This window comes from Solanum dulcamara, chromosome 1 (assembly GCF_947179165.1).
Source record: "Solanum dulcamara chromosome 1, daSolDulc1.2, whole genome shotgun sequence".
Lineage (NCBI taxonomy): Eukaryota > Viridiplantae > Streptophyta > Magnoliopsida > Solanales > Solanaceae > Solanum > Solanum dulcamara.
The window spans coordinates 85,242,614-85,265,210 of record NC_077237.1 but is presented as its reverse complement, the minus strand read 5'-3'; the positions used below and the strand labels follow the sequence as shown (position 1 = coordinate 85,265,210).

Here is a 22,597-nt window from a genome sequence, read left to right as displayed (position 1 = left end):
TAAATCGGAAGCTTTACTTCGAATTGGAACACTCTTGGACCCCTAGCCTTTTCTTCTCGCCGGTTTATTTTGTGTACTACCCGGAGTATAAGAATCACTAGAGTAGTATTTTTATACTACTAAAACTAAAACTATATTTGAGAAGGAGTAAAGAAGTATATAGAGAGAAGAGTTGCTTAAGAAAGCTTGGTGAATAAAATGAAGAAATAAGGTGGGTATTTATAGGTGTGGAGGAGGGACCTAACAATAAATAAACATAATCATAAAGGATGATCTTGAAAATTCAATGGAGAATTTTGATGTCATGGATGATGTCAAATTGTTCTAGATCTTTCTATGGTAGGTGAGATGAAATCTCTTTTAACGGAATATCTGTTTTCAAAGCTGCGTTTGAATAAGATAAATTCCTTATTAGGATTTGGTGTCTTCATAAGAATTGTAGATATAGAAGTCTAGTTTCAGTTGGTTCAAGAATCATCCAATTTGGAGCATTCTACATCGAGATATGAATTTTATTCTACAAACACTCCATTCCGTCACAACATTATGTCTTGCAAAGATCAATTTATTTGATCTACTTAAAATCTGAATCTTAAGATATGTTATTCATGAAAGTTGTAGGTAATGATGTTGTGGTTATTCAGAAATTTGAATCACCTAATTTGGACCATCCTATGAAAAGTTATGCCCAAATTACTTTAGGCATGAGAGAACATAATCAAAATACTTTTAGAACATGATCAAAATACTTTAGAACATGATCAAAATTCTTTAGAACATGACCAAAATTCTTTAGAACATGATCAAAATCTTTAGGCATGAGAGAACATGATCAAAATACTTTTAGAACATGATCAAAATACTTTAGAACATGATCAAAATCTTTTCATGCCTTCATATAAGGACTTTTGATAAATCAACAATTTAATGTATTTAAAAGCCAATATAAGTTAATATAAGATAGGTAATTAAATTTCATATATTTAATAATCTATGCATTTGGAATCATGATATAAAAAATCCATAAAGTTTCATGCTTGAATTAAATAGAAAACTTTGATAATTTATTTGGACTTCATGAAAGAAAGGATCCATGAATCAATAATATTTAGGGGGTGTTACATTCCGTAAGTATCTGGGTAATAGTGCGTGTTGCCTCGACATGATCCATGATACTTCTTAGTATTTAGGGGTCACTCAACAAGAACTAGGTGATTTTCTCAGATTTTCGTGTGTTAATATTAACCCATAAATTTTTTGGTGATATGACTTTCAGTCAATTTTTTGCTAAAACCTTTATGGGACACTCCTTAAGGACATAAGGAACAATACGTGTAGTCTTGGCATGATCTAAGTCAATTTAATAGCATTTAGGGGTTATTCAACATAAATTAGGCGATTTTTTAATTTTTTCATATGTGTTGGCTAATGAACTTTTTAATGATATGGTTCTTAGGTACTTCTTTTTTCAAAACCTTTATGAGACCCTTTGTAATTACATGGGGGTATAGTACATAAATACTCACCATGATCCACGCCATTGATCTTGGATTTGGGGGTCACTCAATAGTAATTAGGATAATTTTTATAGTTTTTTTTTGTGTGTTAGTTAAATAAATTTTTTGATGATGTGATTTTTGGGCACTTTTTTCCAAAAACCCTTACAGGACCCTACGTAATGACCTAGGAGAACATTATTTATAGCTTCACCATGATCCACACTATTTTGTTTGCATTTAGGAGTCACTAAATAGAAATTAGGTGATTTTCTTAATTTTCATGCTTGTTGGTCTATGAATTTTCTTGGATATATGATTTTTGGGTACTTTCTTTTCTTCAAAAACCTCAACAAGACCCTCAGTAATGACCTAGGGAACATTACATATAGCTTCACCACTATCCACACATTTGTTTTTTGCATATAGGGGTCACTCAACAAGATTAGTTTATTTTTTCAGGTTTTTGTATGTGTTAATCAATGATTTTTTTGGTGATATGGTTTTGTGCAATTTTTTCCAAAACCTTTACAGGACCATTTGTAATAACGTAGAGGAACAGTATGTTGAGCCTCACCTTGATCCACCCTATTTTTTTGGCAGATAAGGGCCAATCAACAAGAATTAAGCGATTTTCTCTATTTTTCATATGTGTTAATTAATGAATATTTTTGTGATATAATTTTTGGGAAATTTTTTTCAAAACTTTTACAAGACTCTCCATACTAACTTGGGGGAACAATATGTATATTCTCACCATGATCCACACCAATATTTTAGAAATTAGGGACCACTCAACAGAAATTAGGTGATTCTCTGAGTTTTTTGTGCGTGTTAGTCAATGAACTTTTTGGTGATATGATTTTCGAGTATTTATTTTCAAAACATTTACAGGACCTTAGGTAAGGACCTTAAAAAAATAGTATGTATAGCCTCACCTTGATCCACACTTTTTTTTGCATTTAGGGTTCACTCAAGTGGAATTAGATGATATTCTCAATTTTTTGTATGTGTCAGTCAATGAATTTTTGGTGATTCGAGCACTTTTTTTACAAAACATTTACAGGGCCCACTGTAATGACCTAGGAAAATATTATGTATAGTCACACCATGATCCACACCATTTTTTTATTATTTAGGGGTCACTCAATAGAAATTAAGCGATTTTTTCAATTTTTGTGTTTGTTAGTCAACAATTTTTTTGTGATATGATTTTCAAACATTTTATTTTTCAAAATCTTTACAAGACCCTCTGTATGACCCGAGGGAACAGTAATTATGCCTCATCATAATTCACGTCATTTTGTTTTTGCATTTTGGGTCAATTAACAGGAATTAAACGATTTTCTCAATCTTTTGTGTACGTTAGTCAATAAATTTTTTGGACCCTCTATAATGACCTGGGATAATAGTACATTCATCCTCACCATGATCACACCATATTGTTTTTTGCATTTAGGGTCCACTCAATAGAAATTAGGCGATAGTCTCAATTTTTTGTGCATGTTAGTCAATGAATTTTTTGATAATAATGTTTTCAGACACTTTCTATCCAAAACTTTTGTAGGACTCTCTGTAATGACCTAGGAAAAGAGTACATATAATCTCACCATGATTCACATTTTATTTTTATTTGGGGGTCACTCAATAGGAATTAAACGATCTTCTCAGTTTTTCGTATGTGTTACTCAATGACATTTTGGTGATATGATTTTTGGGTACTTTTTTTCAAAACCTTTACAGGATCCTTCATAATGACCTGAGTAAATAGTACGTATAGCCTCACCATCATCTACACTATTTTTTTAGCATTTAGGGACCACTTAATAGGAATTAGATGATTTTTCAATTTTTCGTGTGTTAGTCAATGAATTTTTAGGTGATATAGTTTTTGGGCGCTTTTTTTCCTAGACTTTTTTAGGATCCTCCGTAATGACCTGGGAGAATAGTATGTATAGACTCATCATGATCCACACCATTTTTTTTGCATTTAGGGGCCATTGAACAGGAATTAAGTAATTTTATCAGTTTTTTGTGTGTCTTCGTCAATTATTTTTTTGGTGATATAATTTTGGACACTTTTTTCTTCAAAAGCCTTTACTGGTCTTATTTGTCAGTTCAGACTACATACTTGGCCCAAATCAATCCAACTTTTAAATAAAATGAATTTGGGCGACAAGTCAAACTGCCCTAAGTTAATAAATTGACGGAATGACTCTTCAAAACTTGAATGGATTAGGTGAATCATGGTCCTCTTCACACAATTATATGAGGAGCGTAACAGTAAGATGGGTGAACGACTTGACTATAGTACATATCATTATGAGGGCTGTATGTAAGCGTAATAACTCTCCACTTATTTTGGAAAAGCTAGTGGCTGCATTTTGTAACACATTTTTTTTACATTAATCATTCAGTCTAATATAGTTACGTGTATATTTAGGTCAACGGGTTTCGTGTAATTAACTATATTAAACAAGAAAAATAATATTAAACAACAATAAATAATACAAACTATCCAAATATTATTGCAATAACATAGACAACACAATTTAATAGTAATATAATGCAATACACTTCATTACGAAATAATTCAGACAAACTTTTAAGGGGTGGGGTGGGGAGCATGATAAGCTATTATGCAATTAAATTATATATGTACGATATATAATATATTGAAAACTCTGACGCACTAATGAATTAAAATAAAATCTAGCACCACTAAAAATGTAACTATACGTATGTATACGAATCAACAAAATACACCCAAAATGAGTTGGGGATATAGCTAGGTTATGGCCGTCAAACTTTTGCAACAACTTATAAAATTTTAAACCATCCTCTAATATTTTATCATAAGATTTTCAATTTACTGAAAAGAATCTTTAGACTGTAACATAAAATTTAAAACCTCCCTAAATTTCAAGATTTACTTAAAAAAATTTACTGTACAGTAGCCTTGTTTCTTTGTTACCCATTTTGGCCATATTCATAGATCAGTAACTAAATTTTAGGCATAATACATAAATATATCCTTTTAACTTGTATAAAATTAAATAATTAGACACACATGTCCTACGTGGTACAATACACGTAGGATGCCATGTAGGATATAAAATTGTCATGTAGGATGAATGTGTCTATTTGTTCAAGTTTTGAATAGTTAAAATGTCTACTTGTGCACTAATAAAGTTAGAGGTCATAGTTAGCAAGTGAAGCCAAGTTAAATTTTATAAAGTTTAAAAACCTTGGCCTATTTTGGCATGCAATGTAATGTTTAAAAAGCCCATTTTGACAATGTATTTATATCATTTATACTTTTAAGTTAACCTAATTCAGCAGCTGCTCAAACTTGAGTAAATTCCAGCAAAAAGCAACATATTGACAATCTTGGTAAACCTGACCAACTTCTTTATGTTTTTTTTCCTTTGATAACAGTGGTGTCGGAGCCAGCTTTGACACACCTCCGATCAGCAACAAGCAACAGACATCAGGTAACTTTTTAATGATTTATTTATGATCAACATTTTTCATGTGTTATAGATTATAGAATGTTTGTGATTTTCTGAGATTCTTTAGGCAAATTGTTTAATGTTTTTTTCCTCAAGATGTGAGATTTCTTTTGGATGGAGTTTAAGAAGATTCAAATGAGTTACCTTTGTTAGAAATAACATCTCCCACCAGCAACAAGCAACATATATCAGGTAACTTTTTAATGGTTTATTTATGATCAACATTTTTCATGTGTTATAGATTATAGAATATAATCTTTAGGCAAACTATTTAATGTTTTTTCCTCAAGATGTGTGATTCCTTTTGGATGGAGATCAAGAAGTTTCATATGAGTTCCCTTTGTTAGAAATTAGGTCTCCTTTTGGAGATTTTTAATGTGGCCTACATATTAGGTAATAAAATTATTTACCTTGTCTCCCACAATAAGGTGAAAAGCGCAAAAAAGTTTTAAGGTCTGTTGGGGCTTTAAGCGCAGAATGTAAATAAAGTATAGACTTTAACGAAGAAAGACACAAATGAAGGAAAACTACAAATATATATATATATATATATATATATATATATATATATATATATATATATATATATAAATGTGTGTGTAGTCTAAAACTAATAAATATAAGTATGAATAAATACATTAGAGGAAAACTACAAATATGTATCAAATCTAGACAATCCAAAAAGAGTGTTGCAGAAGAGCAGATTTTTATCAGCAGATCTGCGAATTCTAGAAGAACTAGTAATTCCAGAGAATGATATAAGTATGAATAAATACATTAGAGGAAAACTACAAATATGTATCAAATCTAGACAATCCAAAAAGAGTGTTGCAGAAGAGCAGATTTTTATCAGCAGATCTGCGAATTCTAGAAGAACTAGTAATTCCAGAGAATGAAGTTGTAATCAAAGAATGAGATTAAAATCCATATGAACTGTGGATTTTAGAAATAATAGGACAAAATGTATCTCTCAAGTAAAATGAAAAAAATGGTAATTTTCCCTCACATCTAAGTGAGATGCCTTTGTAATTAATATATAAACTAGAGCCGAGTTAAATCTTACAATACAAGTAGAGGTGTCAAAGGTGAAAAACATAGAAAACACCACAATCTATTAAGGGTTTAAGTGCAAATCATGATTAAAGTGTGGACTTTAGTGAAGAAAAATGTGCTAATAATTATATATATATTAATGCATGAATAAACAAAGAAATGGACATTAATTATTTGACAAAAGAACTGAAAAATTATAATTAGGTGAAATATGTGAGATGGAAACATGAAATGCTAAAACAAGTAAAATATATTCAAACGTAAACCTCATAGGTCACAGCTCCTCCGGATGAGTCATCTTGTAATAGAGACACATTTGATAATTCACCAGTCGCTGACAAGATACAAACATCCCTTGGATAATTCTGAGTAAATGACAATAGTTTTGATGACACATCCTTAAAATATTGTCATTGACTCAGAATTGTCCAAGGGCTGTTTGTATCTTGTTAGCGGCTGGTAAATGATCAAATGTGTCTGTAGTACAAGTTGACACGTCCCTAGGAGCTGTGACCTTTGAGGTTTACGTCTGAATGTATTTTACTTGTTTTAGCATTTTATGTTCCATCTCACATATTTCAGCTAATTATAATTTATCAACTCTTTTGTCCAAATAATTAATGTCCATTTCTTAATTTATTCATGCATTAATTATATCTTTTTATACATATATATTTATTAGCACTTTTTTCTTCACTAAAGCTCATACTTTAATTGTGCTTTGTGCTTAAAGCCTCAATTGATTGTGATGTATCTATGCTTTTCAGCTTTAACGCATTTGCTTGTATTGTAAGATTTAACTCAACTCTTGTTTAGTTCATATTAATTACAATGGCATCTCGATAGGAGGGGAAATTACCATTTTTCATCATTTACTCGAGCGATACATTTCGTACTATTATTCCTAAATAAAGTGTTGACTTTAATAAATAAAGAAACAAATGGAGGAAAACTACAAATATGTATGTGTAGTCCAAGATTAATAATTATAAGCATGTATAATAAAGATATTGAAAAAATTACTTATTAAGTGAACTATCATTTGCTTACTGTTTCCTCTTTAGGATTATGCTAACTAGCAAGTAAAAAGTAGCTTTAGAGCCTTGATAATGTTATAAGTGCCTGTTAAGCAAAGGAAAACGCTCGGCCTATTTTGCGCCTTGATTCATGTCATGCAAATATATCCAGAAGTTTCCCTGATGGAACAAAACATTCTATTAGGAGTGCCTAGGGCAGTCATATTTTAGGAAGAAGTCCCTAGAGTTAGAGTTTTTGCCTAAGAGTTTCTAGCCTACCTATATAAACGTTTGTGACTCCATCAGTATGGCACGCCTGGTTTAATAGGCTTCGGTGTGTCCAATGTGAAAGACTCTCTTCAACACTTGAAATAATTATGGTGGCAACTGGTATATTATGGTCAATTTGGAAAGAAAGAAATGCTAGAACTTTTGAAGGTAAGTAGAATTCATCATAGAAGCTCAAGATGAGTTGTATTCAGTTCTATTTTTGGTGTAAAGAAAGTAAATTAGAGGAGACAAATTCCATGATAGACTTGAATGTTTGTGATTTTCTGAGATTCTTTAGGCAAACTGTTTAATGTTTTTTCCTGAAGATGTGAGATTTCTTTTGGATAGAGTTTAAGAAGTTTCATATGAGTTACCTTTGTTAGAATAAACGTCTCCTTTTGGATCGATATTTAATGTGTCTCACATATTAGGTAATAAATTATTTACCTCTTCTCTTACAATGTTATTCAAGGAGAAAAGCGCAAAAAAGGCTTTAAGGTCAGTTGAGGCTTTTAGCGTGGAGGAAAACTACAAATATGTATGTGTAGTCTAAGACTAATAAATATAAGCATGAATAAAAAATACACTTGTTCTGCTCCGTTGATTGCCAATTTCAGACGGCAAAAATGAACCAGATAGAGTCCTTATGTTAAACAGTCCCTATAGGAGGAAAAGGTCAGAGAAGCACTGAAACACTACAATAATGCAAGGACAGACAATCCAAAAAGAATGATGCAGAAGAGTAGATTTTCATCAGCAAATCTGTGAATTCTAGAAGAACTAGTAATTCCAGGCACAGAATGAAATTGAAATCAAACAATAAAACTAAAATCGCCACTGTGGATTTTAGAAATAATAGTACAAAACTTATCTCTCAAGTAAAATGATGAAAAATGGTCATATTCCCTCATATCTAAGTGAGATTCCCTTGTAACTAATATGAACGAAACAAGAGTCGAGTTAAATCTTACAATACAAGTAGAGGTGTCAAAGGTGAAAAAACATAAAACACACCACAATTTATTGAGGCTTTAAGCACAAAGCATAATTAAAGTGTGGACTTTATAGAAGAAAAAGATGCTAATAAATATATATATGTATAAAAAAGATATAAGTAATGCATGAATAAACAAAGAAACGGACATCAATAATTTGACAAAAGAATTGAAAAATTATAATTAGCTGAAATATGTGAGATGGAACATGAAATGCTAAAACAAGTAAAACATATTTAGACATAAACCTCAAAGGTCATAGCTCCTAGGGACGTGTCAGCTTGTAATAGAGACACATTTGATAATTCACCAGTCGCTGACAAGATACAAACAACCCTTGGACAATTCTGAGTAAATGACAGTATTTTTGATGACACATCCAGAAAATCAAATAATAAGGATTAAGAAGATATTGTCCGTGACTGCCAACCAAGTCAACTTCTACAAAATTTTCTGAATTATTGACACCAAAACTAATATGGAATAGTTGTAAATCGAGGCATAAGAATGTTTGCTGACTGTTTCTAAGTTTCATAAGAAATTAAATGTTCTTCAATATTAGTTTCACATTGCTGACTTGAAGAACATTTAATTTCATATGAAACTTGGGAATAGCCAACAAGCATTGTTATGTCTCGTATTGCAACTATTCCATTAGTTTTGCTGTCAATAATTCATAAAATTTGGTAGAAGTTGACTTGGTTGGCAGTCGCGAACAATATCTTACTAATCCTTACAATTTGATTTTCAGGATGTGTCATCAAAAATATTGTCAGTTACTCACAATTGTCCAAGGGTTCTTTGTATCTTGTTAGCAATTGGTAAATTATCAAATGTGTCTGTAGTACAAGCTGACACGTCTGGAGGAGCTGCGAATTATGAGGTTTACTTCTGAATGTATTTTACTTGTTTTAGCATTTCATGTTCCATCTCACATATTTCAGCTAATTATAATTTTTCAACTCTTTTGTCCAATTAATTAATGTCCGTTTCTTTATTTATTCATGCATTAATTATATCTTTTTATATATATATATTTATTAGCACCTTTTTCTTCACTAGAACTTACACTTTAATTGTGCTTAAAACCTCAATAGATTGTGATGCTTTCTATGCTTTTCAGCTTTGACACCTCTGCTTGTATTGTAAGATTTAACTTGGCTCTTGTTTAGTTCATTTAATTACAATGGCATCTCACTTAGATAGGAAGGGGAAATTACCATTTTTCATCATTTTACTTGAGAGATACATTTTGTACTATTATTCCTTAATAAAGCGTTGACTTTATCAAAGAAAGACATAAATGGAGGAAACCTATAAATATGTGGACAAAGATATTGAAAAACTTACTTATAAAGTGAACTAGCATTTGCTTAGTGTTGCCTCTTTAGGATTACGCTTTAGAGCCTTGATAATGATACTGAAGCGCCTGTTAAGCAAGGGAAAACGCTTAACCTGTTTTGCGCCTTGATTCATGTCATGCAAATATATACGGAAGTTTCCTTGATGGAAAAAAACATTTTCTTAGGAGTACCTAGGGCAGCCATATTTTACGAAGAAGTCCCTAGGGTTAAAGTTTCTTCCTAAGAGTTTCTAGCCTACCTATATAAATGTCTGTGACTCCATCAGTATGGCACGCTTGGTTTAATAGGCTTTGGTGCGTCCAAAGTGAAGGGCTCTCTTCGACACTTGAAACAATTATGGTGGCAACTCGTATATTGTGGTCAATTTGGAAAGAAAGAAATGCTAGAACTTTTGAAGGTAATTAGAATTCATCACGAAAGCTCAAGATGAGTTGTATTGAATTCTATTTTTGGTGTAAAGAAAGTAAATTAGATGAGACAAATTCAATGATAGACTTGATAGATCCGTGTAAATACTTTTTGCATAGTAGGGATCTTGACTTATTTGTAATTATGGTGCTGCACTAGGTTAGTGTTGATTATATGCATATATATAAAATGTTAGCAATCAAAATTAAAAAAACTAAGGCGGAAGGTATGTTCCTACTTAATACTCTGCTGCAATGGCTCTGTGTATGTACACGATTGTCAACAATTTTTTATAATTTATTGCCTTAAGAGTTACATTTCTTTATTTTAAACTGAAGGTATATTGGAAATAACTTCTCTATCTTTATGAAGTAGGGGTAAGGTTTGCGTACACTCTACCCTCCCTAGTCCCCACTTGTCGGATTACACTGGAGGTTGTTGTTACTTTTTTGCCTTAAGAGTTGTGCAATTGATTCTTTCATTTCCGAAATTTACACTCTCTTTGTCCCATTTCATGTGGCATCCTTTCCTTTTTAGTCTGTCCCAAAAAAAAATATTACTTTACGATAACTATAAACAATTTTACTTTAAAATTCTCTTTGCCTTCTCTTAAGTTTCAAAGATCAATTTATGTAACATGCACTCTATCTTTTAGGGTTGAGGGTTGAGGGTGGGGTGGGGAAATAAATTATTTACCTTGCCTTCCACCGTGTTATCAAAGGGAAAAAAACTCTGCGCATTAAGTGCAAAGTTTAAATAAAGTGTAGGCTTTAATGAAGAAAGACACAAATGAAAGAACACTCCAAATATATATGTGTAGTAGAAGACTAATCATTATAAGCATGTATAACAAATATATGGGAAAAGAAATTGAAAAAATTACTTATAAAGTGAACTATCATTTGCTTAGGGGAAACGTTCAACCTGTTTTGCTCCTTGATTCATGTCATGCAATATCCGAAAGTTCCCTTGAAACGTTTTATTAGGAAGAACTCCCTAAGGTTAAAGTTTTTACCTAAGAGTTCCGAGATCACCTCTATAAACGTCTATGACTCCATCAATCTGGCACACCTAATTCGGATGAACCCCCTTTGGCTCCCTTAGATCTGCCCCCGGATGTGATTACTATTTACTAGTTAATTAATTAGATGTTTTATAACATTTTGATTTAATGTAGGGTTAAAATGGTTATCCAACTTTACATTTTGAAGTTTCGCAACACTTGACATTCGAAAATTCTAAGAATCTCTATAATTTACACCGAAAATTCTCTAGCACTTGAGACGTACCCTGATCAAAAATCATCACCAGTCGAGGTATGCCTTCTGATAAGTTTCAAATATGTAGCATGTGTTCTATCTCTTAGTCATTTCTCACAATTCACTATTAGTTGGGAGTAGAAATTTTAAATTTGTGTAGCATGGTTCCTGTATTCTCTCTTCTCTACTCAATGCTTGGAGTTTTTCTTCAAGTTGAGTATTACATTTGATTCTTGAATAGGTTTGGATATTTTGTTTGTCAAATAAACCTAAACAGGACGATCAGAATCAGTATAATCCGTCTTTCCTGGATTTAGTGTTAATTGGCAATTAGTTAAGCTGCTCTAGTATCTATTTGAGACGAACAATCTGTTGATTATGAGGTGTATATAGCACTCTCGTTACTTATGCACGCCTCTTTCCACCTAAACTATTCTGGCTTTACAAATGCACGCAACAAGTAGATTAATAGTGGCTTGTTTAGTATCTTGTATCCGGAAAATCCTCAATTCCCCGACCCTCAATAACAGAGGTGGAAGGCTGGGGTCATATGCTCACGCATCCATTTGTTTATCTAGGTTGCACGTGTGATATATGGCTCCGTTACGGAGTTCTTCTGCTCTAATCTCCGAAATAGAAGGTCAGCTGACGACTAATTAAATGGCTTATGTTCCAGGTTAGTGTATGTAGTTTCGCTGCACCTGCTGCTCTGATGAATCCCAAATTTGTTGGTAAGATGGGAGCCAATAGCCCATCATCACGCAGCACTTCTAGTGGATTGTCCAGTTTGGTAGGCAGTTACCCTAAATCAAAGCGGTCTGGTAACCTCAAACGATAGAATCTCAAGCATGCCCTGTGTATTGAGAAGTGCTAATTTTTACCTTTGTTCAAAAATTGGTGAGAAGTGCCAATTTGCTGATGCTTAGGTATTCTGCATTTTCAGCCTTGTTACTTTAGCTTTTTGTGTTTTCATCAATCATATGACATGATATGGCTTTCTTGTTTCTATTTTAGCTCTTATCATGTACTGCTATCTAGGGATGACTCCCTCTGCTTGATTTTACGTGTTTTACTTTCATTTTTAGTCAGTTCTAAAAAGAACGTCACTCTATATTCAGTAATTATTTAATTTCAACGTCTCACACGACATGTTTAAGATCCATGATTCAAAGGGCGTTTTGATATATTGCATACATCTTTAATTTAACATCATAAGATTCATTCAAAAGTCTTCGTGCCTAGTCAAATAAAGGTGTATAAAATGAAACAGAGGGATTGTAGTATATGATTTCTTTGAAGAATACGTTGGATACTTCCTTAATAAAAGACAACAGAATGCTTAAACAACAAAAAGAGAAACAATGGTATGAGATGAAGAAAAGAAATGGAAAAAAGTACAATGTCTTATCACTTCTTTTTAACAGGGAAAGAAGCCATTTTGTTGATTCCACAAAGACCTTGGGCCTTGCCAGTGTTCCTCTTCATCCTAATGAAACCTTTTTCTCCCCATTTTGGCCCCCAAGAGTTCTTGACAATGATGTAGTCCAACTCCTTTATGGATCCATATCCAACTGCTGCCACTCCATGATCCAATGCAGTTCCACAATGCCCATCAAACACACCCTACACCCATAATTCCAATTAGGGGTGTTCATTCAGTATATCGATTACAAAAAGTAAACAATGAATTTGATTGACTATTTGTGTAAAGATCCTTTAAGAGTTTTCGTAGTATTCATCCAAGTATTACAATCAATCTTAAGAGTTCAATTTTTAACAAAGAGTATATGTTTTGGTACAACGGAAGTCATTTTTCTAGAAAATCACTTATTACTCAAAAATATATTCCGGTATTTAGTTGGAGAGTGATTTGAAGCTAAGAATTAGAGATAATTTTAAAGGACAATGACTTCCGACCAATATTGAGGGAAGTAACTTTTCCTCTTTTGGTTGGATAATATTTACATCAAAAAGTATTTTCTGATAATCAAACACCAAAAATGACTTATTTTCCAAAAAAATAAAAATTCCGTCATGCCAAACACACTCTAAGAGGAGGGTGAAAAAAAAGAGAGTAAAAAGGGAGTTTACCCCTTTGTAGAATTGGAAATCTCTGCCAGAAGCCTCAATGGCAACACTAATAGGTTGGTTAGCAAGAGCTTTCAAGAGACTTTGTTCATCATTGGCAGGCACATCATGGTAACCATCTATAGTCACCACTTCACTTTCATCCTGAAAACATCACATTCAATTTAAGTCTTCTAGTATCGATATCAGATCCTTCAAAAATAACCAAATTTTGAAGAATTTGACCCACATCTGACAGCATTTTGAAGGATCCAAGTAACATAGCTAGAGGCAGATCCAGGAATTGAACTTCATGAGAATACTCATAAAAGCTATGTACGTTTGCTTAGATCCCCCAAAGATGTCATTCTACTCGTGTCAAAATATCCTTTATAAAATGAAATACTAAACTGATGTTATTTTTGAAGGATTCGAGCAACCAGGAGTAGAGCTATACAAGGACAAGCTCATTAACTTTTCCTTAGACCTTATATTTATATTAGAAAATTCATTATATATGTGTTCAATAAGAAATTAAACTCATAAACTTAAAATCCTGGCTCCGACTCTGCGAGCAACATAGCTAGGAATACCATTATGTTAGGACTATATATTTGATTAGATTACTGTCTTACTCTCTTTTCATCACAAGTTCCATCCTCCATGAGGTAAGGATAATCATCCTCTTTATGAAGACCACCTTGGGAAACAATAAATTGGAAAGCATAATCCATAAGGCCTCCATTGCAACCACTATTGTATTTTGTGTCACAATCAATCAACTCTTGTTCAGACAAAGATGTCAAATTCCCTGTCTTTATTTGGTTAATTCCCTCTACTGCTGCTACCGTCGAAAATGCCCAACAACTACCTGCAAAACTCAACATAATTTCTTCAATAAGAGCATCACACGTAATTTTTTAAAGCTGAAAATAAAGTTTTTACATGTAAGGGGTAACTGCAGCTCTAAAGTATGACCGTAAGGATATATAAGGGGAAAATATAACCCTTTTCAGATAAGTAAACATGAAAATTAGGATTAATAAGTATTTGGATGTATTGAATATGAAAATAAACTGTTTATTTGTTTGACAAAAAAAAAGGTGTCGATAAACACATTTTTCCTATGTTGCTTGGACCTTACAAAAATATTAACGCATCCATGTTAGACCTATAAAAAAATATATTGGTTTTGGAGGATCTGATATATTCAAACAAAGATATTTTTTGAAGAATTCAAGCAATATTGCCTTTTCTGTTAAAATGACTGAAATGACATCAAATCTATGAATTTGAAAATAAGGATTAATTGAAGTGTTTGGTTAAAAAAAATAGTGTCGATAAAAGTTTTTTATTAAAATGACTGAAATACCCTTAAACTTGTTTAACACTAAAAATGAGCCCCTTACTTACCACATGAACCCTGGTTCTTGACATCAGTCACAGCACCTTTTTTTCTCCAATCAACAGACTTAGGCAAATCCACAAAATCTCTATAAATAAATTCATCATTTGATGTCATTTCATTTTGATGAACTTTGAGTCCTAAATACATTTTCTTGAATTCATCATGGCTCAAATCAGCAAATTCATTCAAACCAAGCCAATAGTTACTAATCATATTGTTCCTCTCATCAATGTGTTTCAAATTATCTCTAAAAATCTCAAACCTATGCAATTTCTCTTCAATGCTCTTGTAAATCTTGTTGTGTTTCTCCATCCACGTCTCGAAGAGATTGATGATGTTATCGATGTTGGTCAAGTCATCGGTGGAATATCCCACGATTGAGAAGTCGCGTGCAAATGTTGCACGCGACATGAGAGATAATAATAATATGGGAAACAGGACAATAAATGAGAACTTAGCCATTTTGTATTTGATTAGAAGTAATAGAGAGATATGAGATGAATGAAGAAATGGAGGGGGAATATATGAGTTTATATAGGAGTTAAATTCTTGATAAATTTTCTTTAAAGCTAAGTTTGGTGCGATATATTAATATTAATTGTATATACTTAGTACTATATGGAGTAGCAGTAATAGGAGACTTGAAGCATGGTGCTTTTCTTGACTTCGGATTAAAGATTCAACTACGAATTTAGCATGTTAGTTTATGCTATAATTTTATGGCGGCAAATGACGGTTTGAGCTGAATTATATTATAAACTTCCACTCCTATGTCATAGCTCGCTGGCAAGGGGTTTCGAACTTGAGACCTCCAACATGGAAATCCCAAGCCCAAACCACTAGGCCATTCCAACCTATGTAACTTTTACCAAATTTTAATTAATTTGTTTTTTTTTGGTAAATAATTTGGTTAATAACTAAACAAAACCAATAAGCAAATTTTTTCTTCTTTATTGTAGCAATATATAACACACGAAATGAAAAAAACATTACATAAATATTTTGACAAGATTTATCATTAGTTAGCTTTGCCTACATACTTAGCCAAGTCAATCCAATTTTTAAATAAACTTAATTTGGGCGGCAAGTCAAGGTACATTGTATTTATAAATGGACGGGTTAATGATCCATTAAAACACAGAATAGATTAGATGGATCATCATGTTTTCATGGGCTACCACCCGTGTATATATATATAATCTATTGTTGCATTGCTATTATTCTGACTTATATACAATGCTCCTCTTGAATACTACATGATGAATGTAACAATAAGATATGTGAACGACTTGATTATAGTAAAGATCAAATGTTTATGTGAGCAGTACGCAAGCAACAGATCTCCCCTTATTTTGTAAGAATTGGTAGCAGATTTTGTAACATTTTTTTTTTCTCTTTCACATTGGTCATTCAGTCTAATATAATTGCGTGTATATTTACACTACAATATAATTAATTAATTAAATTAAACAAGAAAAATGCTATTACACAACATTAAATAATAGCGTCTATCTAATATTACTGCAATAACGTATGACACAATTTATTAATATAATGCAATACGATACATTGCAAAACAATTCAGACATGCTTTAAGGCGGATGAGTAGCATGATAAGCTACTATGTAATTAGATTATATATATGTATATATAATATATTGAAAACTCTGACGCATTAATAAATTTAAATAAAATCTAGTACCACTAAAAATATAAGTACACGTACGTATAAGAATTAACAGAATGCACCCAAAATGAGTTGGGCATATATAGGTACATATATAGGTAATGATCGTCTGACATTTGCAATAACTCATAAAATTTAGTCATCAAAGTCTTTGTCCTATGCCACTGATATTTCTAAAGGCAAAACTTTTCATTTTAGGTTAATTTGACGATCTATTTTCAATAAGAGTCTTTAGTCTTTTGATTAGAGCAGAAGTTTCGAGAATGCAATGTAAAAGAGTTGAAATGTAAAAATTATATATATATATATATATTCAAATCAAGGGTCCAAGACATAAACGGTAGTAGTACGTGCATCAATTCCCTTGGTCCTCCCCACTTCCCAATCCAATTATTTTAGAATTTTTAAGGAATAATGTGAATTCATAAAGTATCACTTACTATCTTGTACTATACAAGATAAAGATATAGGTGCGGGCTGCTTACACACCACCTTTTCATACTCCACTTATAAAGTTTCACTGAATATGCTATTATTATAATATATATTGAACTTCCTTAATTTCGTTGTGTGTTTACTTTAATGAAAATTTTGATTCCGTATATAAAGATAAAAAAAGTAAAAGTTATATAATATAAAACTAACATCAGCTGAGGTAGTGGATGTGAGACAAGATGTTGCAACAAACCCCAGCATCTTTATTTAAAGGAGGGAGAAGTGAGTACTTGAGAAAATAATGGTCACCAAGAAATGGGGCTCTACTTATAATTGTCAGTGGGATTTCATGGGTCCTCCATATTTATGTTGTTGGATGGCTACCATTAAAAGGGAATTAAATTAATTTGACATGAAATAACATGACCAATATTTTATTAATTATTGCCACTAATATGGAGGAATATTAATCCCATTAGTGTGTTAAGTATTTACTAATCAGAGATGCACATTACTACATTTGGACAAAAAATGGAAGAAAGAATAATAGCACTATAGGTACGTAATAACTTAATAATTATAAGTTGCTCTATGTAATAAGGCATTAGGTTTTCATTTTTCTGTTAACCATCTCATATTTCGAACTAGCTGTGGAGTCAGAAATCCTCGCAAATCTAGTAGTAAGATTTTATAATGCACATTCCTCACATTTTTTGCCACAATTTATAGTATTCCGTACCTAATTTGGGTGTTTTTAGTGGTTTACCCACTATAACCAACCGCCCTCATCATTTCAGCTTTGAAATGTGCACAACAGAGAAAACGAATTTGAAATGACTTGATCGTGATCTATCAAAAACAGTCTTTATATTTTATAAATATTCAAGTAAAAATTTCATATATTTTTTACTCTTTTCGGATCTTATTTATGCATGACACAACATTTATGTTATCGATGTTATGGTAGATGATCCGCGGCGAAATTAGAGTAATTTTTTATGAAGTAACATTAACATATATGTAGCATTTTAGTTTTTTTCAAAATAGTAATATAATTTTCCGACAATGAGTGTTCATATATGACTTCGCCGGTGATGGCGATGTAATAAACTTAAATGAATGTACTAATAAAAAATACTAATTGACCTTACACGGCAACCTGGAGCCCTATAATAAGGTAGAATGTTTAAAAGCATTACAAAGCAATTCGAAAATAAAAATACCTATAGAAATCAAAACAAAACAATTTCTAATAGTACATGAAAATTGGAAAATCTTTTATTAATTAAACTTTGGTGATGAAAATAACACCATTTAATTCACTATAAATTCAAATACTAGTAATTCTCCAATACACGTACATGAATAATCTATACAATTAGCCTAATGATACTTAATTACTTTCTAAGGTAAAAATGCATTAACATGATAATTATTCGGAGCCGATCGGCTTTCGGTCTCACCTCTGACGTCGGACGACGAGCTCATCACCGGCAGCTCACCGCACATATGACACCTCGAAACCACCGGGATCTGACGGCAAGACGGACACGACGAATGCGATCCCAACCACGTATCAATACATCCAACGTGAAATCCATGGCCGCACTGCGGCAGCACTCGGATTTCATCTCCTACAACGAATTCCATTAAACAAATCGCACATTCAGAGAATTTCGTAGATCGTTCCGGTGTGTAACTGAACTTCGGTAGTGCTTTCAAAACCTTCTTCTTCAAACCTTTATTCGCCGGAGGAGAAGGAGGATCAGCTGAATTTCCGACGGCGATCCGTCGGATCCAGGCACAACGAGCGACGGTGACAAGGCCGAGCACGCAAATTAGCCCGCAGAGAAGAGCAGCTAAGATCACGACGAAGTCGGAGTCGACGATGTCGATTTCTAACGGCAGATTCTCCGGCGGTGATGGTGAAGCCGTCGAGTTTATGCCGCCGGAAGTACGTGAAAGATCAGTAGTACTCATGGAGGCGGCGTTTTTTCGATGCGGAAAGTTTGTTGGAGTTTTTGGCTAGTAATTCTGTCAGCTTTATAAATAAAAAAAAAGAAGAGATTCTCTCACTTCACTTTCATTTTGCTCCCTCCATTTGATTTTATGTGTATTAAATTAAACCCCACACATATAAATAATATATCACGCGTAAAGACAGATTCAAAATTTGAAGATTTGTTAATTCCCAAAAATTCTCACTATTATAACGATGGATTGAGTTCAGAGTCGAATATTTAATAGATTTTTAAATATTTATATAGGGTAATGATCAAAAGGTAATAAATTTTAGTTAATACATATACATGGTTAGATTTAAATAGTTTTTTACTCATTTATTTTAATTTATGTGAAAGTATTTGATCAGGTACGAAGTTTAAGAGAAAAGGAAATAATCTTAAATTTATGATCTAAACTAATTCATAAAATTTTATGAGTCAATATATCAATTCATGGTAAAACGAAAAGTTTGAAGTCAAATTGTTACTAAATATGAAACGATGTCATTCTTTTTTAACGGATAAAAAAGGAACCAATATTACATATATTGAAACAGAGGAGTAGTATTTTTGAGAAAAAAAAGTACTTGTATGCTTGTGTATAGTAGGAAAATGGGATAAAATTCACCAATAACCATTATTGAGTTCGTTCATATAATTGAAAGATAGTTATTGTATTAGAATTTCAACTATTTACAAGTAAAACTCTCTTTGTTATGGAGCTTCACTTGTGAAAGTTTAAACACCTATGCATTAATCCTTTTTAATGTCATATTGTATGAGTAGGTTAGTTACGAACGTTTACTTCACTCATCTTGACAATTGACTCCATTTGTTTATATAACTTTTAAAAATATGAACAAAATTTAAAATATGACCTAAAAAGGGACATTTGCGTAAATCAGACATTATCTTTGCACCAAAGGCAACTGACAATGGACAAGATACTCATTAGCTAGTCACTTCTAAATGCCAAACAGTTGAAAGTCATTATACCATATGGTGAGTATTTCAATTTTCAAACTTTTGGGCTGCACTATTTGCCTACTTTTCTAGTGATTGCCATTTTCCACTATAATTTGAAGATATGACTATGGTGGGAAGACTAGCCCACTAGAGAAAACCACCAACCCCAACCATGCATGCTGTCAACATTGAAGTTGTTGACTTTGTGTCTTGAATTCTAGTGGATTTGAATTGCGAAAAGACCTCTAAAAGATCGCGGTGGACCAATGAAAAAAAAAAGATAGCATGATTTGAGCGCGATCATAGAAGAGATCCTAAGGGTTGCATGACCTGAGAGTGATCGCGCTCAGAGTTAGCGTGGTCATAATGTGATAAGAGTGACCTAAATTTAAATCATATTATATTCTCATCTATCTTTTAATTAAGGTTTATTATTGATCATGTAAGTTTGAAAAAACATGACTTGGAGTAAAGGGATTATAACTAGGGATCTCACATGTTGTATTGTCTCTTTTTTGCTTCGAATCTCGTTAAATCTTTATTTTACTTCTTCTTCTCCATTTATTTTGTATGTGTGACTGTGTGCTAGTTAATCACATACATTCCACAATAGAAGCATTGTTTTTCTAGAAGTCCTCATAAACTCTACTTTTTCTGTATTGATTTATCATTCTTTGCACATTACAATTTTCTCATGTCCAAGACACACATTATACTATTGCCATGTGCAGAACATATTCAATGAAGATGGTTGCTATAAGCAGGGGCGGACCTACATGCAGCCTAGGGGGTTCATCCGAACCCCCTTCGTCGAAAAATTACACCGTATGTATAGAATCAATTTGTTGATTTATGAGTATATATTTAATAATGAACCCCCTGAACACAAGTCAAAGACTTGGTCCAGCGGTAAAGGGGTTCACGAAATTGCAAATTCTGGAGCTAAGTCTGTGGGTTCGAGCCCGGGTAGCAACATTTCTTTTTTCATATTTTAGTTTCAGCCAATTTTAATTTTTATTTGCTTAATAAATGAAACGTCCAACCCCAATATTGTAATATTAAACTATATTATATGTGTTTAATTATTTTACATTAATATTTTAGAGCACAACATAAAATGAATTACACTTTACAATAAATTTTTTTCTATTTTTATAAAATTAAGTAAAAGTTATAACTTTTTTTGAGTTTTCATATTTAAAATTTTAAAAAAAATTCTCTCATACTCATTTTAAGTCAAACATTTAATTTTTATTTGATTAAGGAATAATATGATTATAAGTAAGATTAAATAAATAGGATTGGATTTTGGAAATATTCTCTTATCCTTCTACTACAGATTAGTGACCACAACTTAAGAAAAAATATGCCTTTAACGTACAAATCAAGAATTAAGAAAATCCTCATTATTAAACTTTCATTTAATTATTTCTCTTATTTTAATATATTTTTTTGGATAGTATAATCTTTTGTGTTCCTTATTTAGTTTCAAAAATTGAATAATGTATTTATACAACAATGACGGCGACAGAACCCATAATTAAAATTTTAAAAATACATTTTCTCATATTGATTTTAATATTATGTCAAACGCGTACTTTCTCTATTTTATTGTTAGTGTTGAGCTAAAGTTGAATTTTATCTAGTTGCTTATATTTGATCCGACCCGTTCATATATGACCCGATCCGATCTGCTTATTTGTGGATACTATTAGCGTGTTTACTTATTTTTTTGAACCCCCTCGATGAAAATCCTGATTCCGCCACTGGCTATAAGGTGCATCATCTACAAACCAATTAAATCCTTCTGCATAAAACATCTTATATATCATATACTCCAAATTATGTTTCTCAAACTCTTAAAAAATATTGACAAGGTGCATGTTTAATCATCCAAAAATAGTGCGTTTTGAAAGATACGATACAGGTGGGCAACATTTTAGGGGAATCGGAAGAACACTGATTTCAAGCGCCTACTGCTTCCCTTCTAGTGGCTTTACTTCCAAAATTTCAATATTTAGTTAGAATGTAGCTCCAGGCTGCAAGTTGCAACATGTAAGTTGAAAATTCATTAAATATAAGAGAAACAAAACAGTTATTTTCAATTTGTTTGTCTTACTTCCCTTTTTAGTCTTTTTACAAAAGAACTTTTCTATTCTGACAAGTCTTTGCTATTGTTCATATTATCTTATATGATCACGTCGACAATATATATGCATGAAATTACAAGAAGTATGGGTATATACAATCTCGACGTTGATATAAATCTTTTTTTGTTTTTGTTTTTTCATATAGACAAAATACAGATACTTGAAGCAATCAATGGTTCCTCGACTGAGGTTATGAGTAACCAAAGTACAGGGGAAAGAGCCATCTACAGCATTCCTACAAATCCATTGAAGTTCTTCTTGATTCAAGGAAACGTCATCTAAAACACCAAAAACATTTGAATGATTATGTCCTGTTCTTACTGTGGTAAGAAAAGAAAAAGGAATTCTGAAGGGACTTGGGACATATGTAGGTTAAGTGAGAAAAGAAATCGCTTGGCGTTTTTACACTATCAGGTCAGCTAAAACATAACTACATGTTATTGTCCATAATAAGTGGAACTACCTGGAGAATAAAGTATGCAACCTGCTAGAATACATTTAAGTTACA

The 22,597-nt window shown here is 32.2% G+C and overlaps 2 protein-coding genes and 1 long non-coding RNA gene across 4 annotated transcripts; 1 reads left to right on the top strand and 2 right to left on the bottom strand.

Moving 5' to 3' along the window:
- Positions 1-4,833: 4,833 nt before the first annotated feature.
- LOC129881701 (uncharacterized) lies at positions 4,834-12,468 on the top strand. Of its 2 annotated transcripts, XR_008765677.1 has the most exons (4): positions 4,834-4,990; positions 5,105-5,200; positions 11,292-11,430; positions 12,050-12,468. It is a non-coding gene; the product is annotated as an uncharacterized LOC129881701 (long non-coding RNA). The 2 variants fall into 2 exon arrangements; XR_008765675.1 differs by lacking the exon at positions 11,292-11,430.
- Positions 12,469-12,628: 160 nt separating this feature from the next.
- Positions 12,629-15,335, bottom strand: LOC129881692 (cysteine protease XCP1-like). The gene is made up of 4 exons (XM_055955812.1): positions 14,854-15,335; positions 14,076-14,311; positions 13,465-13,605; positions 12,629-12,996 (listed from the first exon to the last, which is right to left on the bottom strand). Exons 1-4 carry the CDS (start codon positions 15,308-15,310, stop codon positions 12,781-12,783), a joined length of 1,050 nt encoding a protein of 349 aa, XP_055811787.1. The 5' UTR covers positions 15,311-15,335; the 3' UTR covers positions 12,629-12,780.
- Positions 15,336-18,236: 2,901 nt separating this feature from the next.
- On the bottom strand, positions 18,237-19,082 carry LOC129890285 (RING-H2 finger protein ATL80-like). The gene has a single exon (XM_055965856.1). The coding sequence runs from the start codon at positions 18,948-18,950 to the stop codon at positions 18,375-18,377; it is 576 nt and encodes a 191-aa protein (XP_055821831.1). The 5' UTR covers positions 18,951-19,082; the 3' UTR covers positions 18,237-18,374.
- Positions 19,083-22,597: the final 3,515 nt, after the last annotated feature.

Bases quoted from the DNA above. Each gene is read 5' to 3' on its own strand.
- LOC129881692 (XM_055955812.1), bottom strand. From the start codon at position 15,310: ATGGCTAAGTTCTCATTTATTGTCCTGTTTCCCATATTATTATTATCT. The intron at 14,312-14,853 runs GTAAGTAAGGGG...TGAGTTTTGCAG, and splicing joins CAAGAACCAGGGTTCATGTG to GTAGTTGTTGGGCATTTTCG. The intron at 12,997-13,464 runs GTAAACTCCCTT...TTATGGGTGTAG, and splicing joins ATTTCCAATTCTACAAAGGG to GGTGTGTTTGATGGGCATTG.
- LOC129890285 (XM_055965856.1), bottom strand. From the start codon at position 18,950: ATGAGTACTACTGATCTTTCACGTACTTCCGGCGGCATAAACTCGACG.